The following is an 8,068-nucleotide window of genomic DNA, read 5'->3' as shown; positions in this document are numbered from 1 at the left end:
TTGAGCACATGACATTTACACCTACTATGACAAATGAGTTCACTCCCAATATAAACTACATGGAAATCCAGATACGGTGATGAAACAGAACAATGATGAAATCATCCACAAAAATAAATGCGGCCGCAATGGACAGGATGCAGCCCATGCAGTTTAAGTTCTGCTTTATTGACTATTTAAGGCGAGCTAGTAAGAGTCTTTAATATATTCTCTCTGACACAAGAAGTGAGCACTGAAGATCTACTGTGACAATGGAGACACGCAGGATCCTCATGAGGAGTTTGGCTGTTGCGGTGGTCATTGCATCTGTGATCTGGACTACAACAGGTGAAAAGCTTTAACTGTTCATTCATTCATTATTCTATCTGATGGAACAATGCAGAATATTGAGGTTTACCCAGTTCTTTTGCCTTACTGTTGCTGCAGGTACTGAAATTGTGTACTCGTGCTGTACTAAAGTCTCCACAGCCAAGGTGACCGATCCCATCATCGAAATCAGGATGCAACGTCTAAGTCTTCCATGTGTGAAGGCCGTCATGTAAGAATCACAGTTCTTCTAAAGAAAACATGTCATTGGTCTAACTTAGAGATCAACAGCATCTGATGTTATATTTCTTTGTTTTCAATGTTTTCACTCTCTTTTACAGCTTTGAGACGGAGCAGGGAAAGTTCTGCAGTGATCCTAGACAACGATGGGTGGAGAAGAAAGTTAAACAGTTTTTGTAAGTTAAACCCAACTAGTATGTTGAAATAAAGCAACATAAAAAGCACATAGTGTTTTAGTGTAGTATTCTTGTATTCATGCTGTTTTTGTTTTGTTTGTTGTTTTTACAGCAAAAACACCACGCCACGACCAACATCATCTATTAGCAACTGAGCTCGTGTGGGAGGATCTACCCAAGCAACTGTCAGCTTATTATGAATCATGTCTAAAAGTAATGAGAACACATCTCTAAGAAGTTACAAGTTTTAAAATTATTTTAAAATTTTAAATATGAGAAAAATGACATTTTTATGTTGTATTTGGAACATGTTTGTAATTTATGCATATTTCAATTGAATATATAAAATATTATGTATGTTGGCAAATACATGTTTTGCTATTTGAAAGTGAAAGTTCTTAATTTATTCAGAAACTGAATTATAGTGAAACTGTAACAAAAGTGGTTTAAATAAAATATTAGTATATATTATATTTCACATTGGAATATATTGCACGCAATGTACTGGTAATGGACTTGTGTCATTAACTCATGAGTCAAGAAGGCTGACGCAAGTCTGATTGAATTTTAGACTGATTTGTGTGAGAACAAACCTGGATTTTTTTGTCATTTGATGAAGCAAATGAACAGTCAAGTCAAGTCAAGTCAAGTTTATTTGTATAGCGCTTTTCACGATACAAATCATTGCAAAGCAACTTTACAGCAAATTAAGTTAACAGCTGCAATCTGGATCAACAAATAAACTCTGATCAGCATCTACTGGTTTTTCTTGTGGTTGATGTTTCTGAATGTGTGCAAGAGGTCCTTCTTCAGACTTTAAGACATCTTTTCATCTTTATTCTTTTCTTCACAGCTGGTTGCAGGTTATGTACTATTTATTGCTATGTATTGTACCTTGTACTACTGATAATATATATTTCATCATCCATAATCAAATGTTACATAGCATGAATAAGTTGGTACAGCATGAACTTGAGTGCTGACAATGAGACAGTCTTTTTTGCACCTATTCAAGTATGTTTGACTTATCCGTTTAATTTACGTCAAAACCAAAATATCATCAAGCCACATTATATTAAAGACATAATAGTTGGACTTGGACATTCCTTGAACTTGCATTTTTATGTCCCAGGGGTTACATTTTATTCAACAGATTTCATTTTTCCCATCATATAAAGGTTAAGTCCGTAAAAATAGTGTGCAGTGTACTGTGTTAATATGAAGGAATTTTCTGTATAGATTTTTTTTCTCTTACAGTGTATATTTTACTAATACTCTTGGCTCTTTAAATATTCAAATATGAAAATTAATTAAAAAATATGAATAATATTATTTTATTCACCACCCTAATTTCTTCTGTGGCATCCTGAGGTGTGTCATAGAGGGACGGTATGTGCCATCTAGATGGCTGCAGCATGGGGACTACAAACCAAGATGGCCACCTGGTCCCGAACTACAGTTACCATGTTCCTCAGCGGGGGAGACACAGCTGTTGGGAGTGAAGGAAAAAAGCTAATGATGAGCTGGGAACAAAGGAACTTTGATTCTCTTTTGTTGGTGTGTGTGGAGAGAAGCTGGATACGTTTTTCCTTTGTTCTAACTTTTGGCTTTTGGAGTTGATGATCAAAAAAAAGAAACTTGTAGCTTGACCTCAGCCTGGACTCGATCTGTGAAGCAACCCACACTTTGGTGATACTTCCACAGAATGATATTAAAAACAATACATAATGTGAGATGTGGTGGAAATGGGAATGTGGTTGAAATATTTTTCTGAAAAAAAATAAATAAATCTGAAGCAAATGTCCTTATACAGTAGTTGAAGAAACACCCAGTTTCTCCAATCCAATAGTTACACATTAGAGACTGAACATTTCAACTTCAAGATGTGCATTTTTGCCTAAAATTAGTTTCTCATAAATTAGGTTGATGGGTAAACTGAATGTATAGTGGGTGAGAGGTGTGAATGCTTTGTTGATCACTTGCAGTGGTTCAAAAGGGTGGTGGTAAGTTTGTGACGCATTATTTCCATCTGACTGCTAATGTACATATCTTAAAAGACCTCCCCTTATGAACACCATCACTCAGACTAAGATCTCTAGTGTTCCACTATACCTGCTGCACAACAGTAACCACACAGACTTCAGACAATGCCTTTGAATATGCTTACACTTAAATTTGGTTTTGATTACCTCAAGTCATGTGTTCCTATGGTTATTATTCAGATGTCTAACCGTTCTGTCCATATGCACGGGTTATTGCCACACACTAACCAAATTTGGCTTGAGTGTTGGGGACATTCGGTACTCAAAATTTAGTATCCTGGAATAACCATTAGATGTCGTTTTTGTATTGCAAGTGTTGTGTTCTTACTTGGTAAATTAGTTGAAGATTATGTTCCTTGCGGGAGACATGCAGTCTTCATGTCTGTTGCTGTGATTGCTGCAAACAGAAAGTAAAGTGTTGACTTAAACTCAAGAGAAGTAGCAACATCATCTTTATTGCAGATACTACACACAAGCATAAAAATGTTAAGCCTGCAAGAAAAAGAAATGTTAGTTATAATTACAAAAAAAATCTAAAAAGTCTATTCATGGGCTGCTGATAATGAGAAACCTTAGGAAGAGCCCTAGATTTGCAGAATATAATACTGCTGTGATCATGAATTTGACTTTTGTCACATGTGGTCTGCAGGCTACTCTGACTGGTTAGAGATATAAAAGAAGTGAATATCCTGTCTTGAAAAACATCATATAAAAAGACCTGGGTCTAGACAGCATCTTCAAAACAGAAGCTAGCCTCCAGACATCTTCCTCTTGTGGTTATCTGAATATTTTACACCAACATCATGCAGCTGTTCTGGAAATTAGCTCTGATGATGATGGTTCTTGTGTGTGTTACTGCGCAGCAAGACGGCTGTAAGTTTTGGGAGGTTTTTCATTGCTGAATTTGTATTTTATAATTGCCCTTTGTTTTGATTATTATAAAAAAAAATCGAATGCGATTTTCATGCGCATTTTGTCAGTAAATCCGCTTGTGGTGATTAGTAGTAAATCTCCAGCACGTGCTTTCAGAAGGAGCGGCATTTGTACTAGCCTACACAGTCGTAGTTCACGGAGCAAGCTACACAAAATCGCGTTCAAAATCGGCAATGAATCGCCTGCGATTTATAGATTATTTCTAATAATTCAACGGCCCGGAGTCAATTATTCCGCTTATACTATGGTTACCACACCTCAAGACATCGATCAGATGATATATTTAAAGGGATTCGTCCGGTTTTTGTACTTAACTCGCTATTGTGAGTAGGATTATTTCTTCCGCATCTCATCCAACGCCGATCTTTTGCTGGTTCCAAAACGTCATTTTAAAGCTGGTAATGGAGGCTTGAGCCGTTGATAGCATTCTAATGCAGTTATTAATGAAGTTATTAGAAAGAGAGCGAGCGAGACAGAGTGACACACAGAGAAAGAGAACGAGCGAGAGAGACAGAGTGACACAGAGAAAGAGAACGAAAGCGAGAGAGAGAGCTTGTGTGAATTAGGCTACCCCTGTCGCACGTCCTGATTCTGCCGAGTTAGACGCGTTCCTGGGTCAACAAGGGAGGTGCTTAAGGTAAAATTGATCAACCAATCAGATTACTCACGTGACATCTGCCAGCTTGAGCGCCACTTTTTGAGTTGTGCCCCTTTGACGTCTCCTTCATTTCACAGAGGTAAGTGCATTTTATTTAAAATGTGCCATTTCAAATGTGCCCATCCCTGCTCAGCATAATGTATTATTTTCAATTGCACGATGGAGTCATAACTAACGCGAGCATTAGCTAAACTGCTCATATAAGGTGCAAATCACCTAACACCTCTCCTATCGGACAGGAAGGCGCCCACGATCGTTTCGCCTGGAGTAATGATGCTGAAAATTCAGCTTTGATCACATGAATAAATTACAGTTTAACAGATATTCACATAGAAAACAGTCTCTGGTATCTGGGGCCAGAATATACATACCTTGGTGCAGCAGGACACACTCTCCTTAATTGCTGTAAAGCTATCTCTACTGTTGCCTCTTTCTCATTGCTTGTTACTATGAAAGCGACTGGAACTCCATGGCCATAGTCATCTCTTATAGCCAGGGTATAAAGTGGAAAATTATACTGGTTGACGCAATGGGTGGCATCCAAAAATATAACGTTCTTTCCATGTCTGTGTAGATTCTCTCTCATGTTGGGAGTCTGAAGGATAATTATGAGTTCCTTCTCATGGGAAAAAGGCTGAAAAAAAAACAACATTGTCCTTGAGGTGACTGGTCAATAATTTGGCTGAACTAACAGCATCATCTTTATCCAAATGGCTTCGGCGTACCAAGCATGTGCGTATATTCTCAATGTCCTTTGGAGTGACAAAGAACTGACGGTTGTTCAAGTCAGTGTGTCCGCGAGATCTGGACCATTTGTGGGCTTCCAGTAGAATGATATCTGGCTTGACACCTAATGAAATCCATTCTTCAATTTGTTTGACCAAATCTGGACACACTGTTTGAAAGTGTCCTTCTTGTTCAAAAGTTGCATTGTGCCCATTGTGCTCTTTGCTGGTGCGTTGTACAATGACTTTGTGGCTCAGCCAATCATTTTTAACCTTAAATGATGTGTAAGCCATACACCCTGAGGTCTTGTAACTTCCATCAACGGGGTTCCCTGACCGGATACAGTAGAAAATGTAGTATCCATTATCCTTGTCTTTTTGACTTGCAGAATTTGTGTTTCTAAAGTTTGTTAAAGTTTTAAGTTTTTCTTGAATGAATGTTTCATGATTTGCTTCTTTCTTCAGGACATGCACATCAACTGTAATATTTTTGTTTTTTCCTCTTTGTCTTTCTTCACGCAACACTGTTTTCTTAATACAATCCTCCATTTCTCTTTACATTCTGGGGAGAAAAACATTTATTAACACTAGGGTTGTTGCCTAAGGATGAAGCTCTTAGTAACAATTTATAATAAAAACTATCACCAATTATTATATTCTTAAGATAGTGTAACCACCATTATTATTAATACAACTTCATGATGTTCCCAGGCCAACATTAGACTGCAAATGCTCTACACAATATTTGAATTTCATTCATAACACCCTGGCTCAGCACAAGATATTTAATTATTAGGGGCCAAGCACCGAAGGTGCACTATTGTATATTGTAATCGTTATCGTTAATTTTTTTCTTCCGCCGCAAGTCTATGGCAGCCCATAGAACGGGAAAGTTGAAAGTTGTGAAATTTGGCACACTGATAGAGGGCAGTCCCAACATTAACCATAGCAAATTTGGAGTCTCTGACTCAAACTCTCTAGCACCACCACTTGTCCAAAATTTCAAAAATGTTATGCTAATAAATAAAATTTAACTAAAATGAAAACTAAAATTATTTTTTCCTCTGATTCCTTGGCTCATGCCGAGTCGAATGGACACCAAAATTCAAAAATCGTAAGGTTTAGTTTTTTTGCTATTTTTAATTTTTCATAAAACCTACTTTTTTGAGCTCGTCCCAGGCCGATGAGCTATAAGGAATGAAGTCCCAGGGTCAGCATAAGAATATGAAGTCCCTGGGTCAACCCAAGATATTTCATTATAATAATAATTATTATTATTATTATTGCAATATAGTGATAGATTACTCTTGGTCTTATATTAGATATTGTATTATTATTATTATTATTAAATACAGTGATTAATTACTGTTTGTCTTATATTAGATGAGCTATAAGGAATTGTATTATTATTAATTTTAAATACAGTGATTAATTACTGTTTGTCTTATATTAGATGAGCTATAAGGAATGAAATCCCTGGGTCAACACATGATATTTCATTATCATCATCATTATTATTATTATTATTATTATTGAAATATAGTTATAGATTACTCTTGGTCTTATATTAGATTTTACATCATTATTATTATTATTTAAATACAGTGATTAATTACTGTTTATCTTATATTAGATGAGCTATAAGGAATGAAGTCCCTGAGTCAACACAAGATATTTCATTATTATTATTATTATTATTATTATTATAAAAGGTCATTTTTAAAAGGTTTTAAAAAATTGTATTACAAAAACTAAAATATTAGGGCTGGTAATTTAACGCGTTAATTAGATTAATTAATTACAGTGAAAAATATTGCATTAAAATTATTAACCCTATAAAGCCTAACATACTGTATGAAATAATAGTCTGAAATGGAACAGTTTATTGAACATTAAAACAAAATGTAAAAGTAAATCACGCACAGAAAAGTTTGCATATACATTTTGTTTTGTATAATATTTGATACGTCAGGCTTTTGTGGCCCATATACTGTGCTGATATATGATATAGTGAGAATATTGATCTCACACCTGAGGAAAAAAAAGACAATTTTATTCAGAGGCATAAAACTATTTATATGGCCGAAAGAAAGATGAAATTCTTATAACTTGTAAAATCTAAATCAATTATATCTTTATAACAGTATGGCAGACTACTTACATACAGTAAATTATATAAATATCAGATGTCACGCTATATATACTGTATAGCGCAGGTGTCTGAGCTCACTACCCAATTCCAACAACTGAGATCGCCCACTGTGCCGCCCACGCCGCCAGTTCTCCCCACTCCTAGAAGCACCGAACATCAACGCGAGCCGCGTCTACCCACACCAGAAGCGTATGCTAGTGAGCTCAATCTTTGTAGAGCGTTTTTAACTAAATGCTCCATGTTCTTTTCTCTGCAACCTTTGACTTTTTCTACCGAACAGTCCAAAGTGGCTTTAGTATTGGCATTGCTGTCGGGACGGGCAGCTCTGTGGGGAACGGCGGTGTGGGAGAACCAACATCCTTGCTGCTCTTAGTTCCACAAACTCTTGGAGGAGATGAGACGGGTGTTTGATCGCGCTGTAGCGGGTCGCGAGGCGGCACGCATGTTAGCCGATCTACGGCAGGAGAACAGACCCGTCTCGGATTATTCCATTGAGTTCCGGACACTGGCAGCTGAGTGCAAGTGGAACGAGGAGGCGCAGTGGGACATGTTCCTGCATGGGTTGGCTCACCAGATTCAGAAGGAGATATTTACGATGGAATTACCCACTGATCTTGATGGACTCATCGAATTAGCTCTTCGGGTAGATGCCTGTCTACATCAACGCGATCAGCGAGGACGCCGCCAGCTGGCGCCGGAACTTCCTGAGTATTCCACTGCCAGTTCCTGTAATATGGTCAGTCACTCCTCGGATTATGAACCCATGCAGGTGGGAAGAGCTCGGCTTTCCTGGGAGGAGAGAGACCGTCGGAGAGCAAGGGGACTTTGTTTGTATT

The 8,068-nt window shown here is 37.3% G+C and overlaps 1 protein-coding gene and 1 long non-coding RNA gene across 4 annotated transcripts; one reads left to right on the top strand and one right to left on the bottom strand.

Moving 5' to 3' along the window:
- The first annotated feature begins 173 nt into the window (after positions 1–173).
- On the top strand, positions 174–957 carry LOC107681516 (eotaxin-like). 2 transcript variants are annotated; one of them, XM_016477833.1, is made up of 4 exons: positions 174–327; positions 427–538; positions 648–722; positions 835–957. In XM_016477833.1, the coding sequence occupies exons 1-4, from the start codon at positions 252–254 to the stop codon at positions 875–877; spliced, it is 306 nt and encodes a 101-aa protein (XP_016333319.1). In that variant the 5' UTR covers positions 174–251; the 3' UTR covers positions 878–957. The 2 variants fall into 2 exon arrangements, with proteins under 2 accessions (XP_016333319.1, XP_016333318.1); XM_016477832.1 differs by having other exon boundaries at positions 421–538.
- Positions 958–1,860: 903 nt separating this feature from the next.
- Positions 1,861–4,494, bottom strand: LOC107681517 (uncharacterized). 2 transcript variants are annotated; one of them, XR_001633264.1, is made up of 3 exons: positions 4,269–4,494; positions 3,093–3,161; positions 1,861–2,389 (listed from the first exon to the last, which is right to left on the bottom strand). It is a non-coding gene; the product is annotated as an uncharacterized LOC107681517 (long non-coding RNA). The 2 variants fall into 2 exon arrangements; XR_001633265.1 differs by having other exon boundaries at positions 1,861–2,211.
- Between the last annotated feature and the right edge of the window lie 3,574 nt (positions 4,495–8,068).

The sequence above is a fragment of the Sinocyclocheilus anshuiensis genome, unplaced genomic scaffold (genome assembly GCF_001515605.1).
Source record: "Sinocyclocheilus anshuiensis isolate Anshui unplaced genomic scaffold, SAMN03320099.WGS_v1.1 scaffold2608, whole genome shotgun sequence".
In the NCBI taxonomy this organism is placed as follows: domain Eukaryota; kingdom Metazoa; phylum Chordata; class Actinopteri; order Cypriniformes; family Cyprinidae; genus Sinocyclocheilus; species Sinocyclocheilus anshuiensis.
Note: the sequence above shows the minus strand (reverse complement) of the source record. Positions and strands in the feature narration are given on the sequence as shown.

What these genes read in the sequence shown, in the direction of transcription:
- LOC107681516 (XM_016477832.1), top strand. Translation starts at nt 252, where the DNA reads ATGGAGACACGCAGGATCCTCATGAGGAGTTTGGCTGTTGCGGTGGTC. An exon ending in TGTGATCTGGACTACAACAG is followed by an intron (nt 328 to 420) that starts GTGAAAAGCTTT and finishes GCCTTACTGTTG; the next exon opens with CTGCAGGTACTGAAATTGTG. An exon ending in CCATGTGTGAAGGCCGTCAT is followed by an intron (nt 539 to 647) that starts GTAAGAATCACA and finishes TCTCTTTTACAG; the next exon opens with CTTTGAGACGGAGCAGGGAA.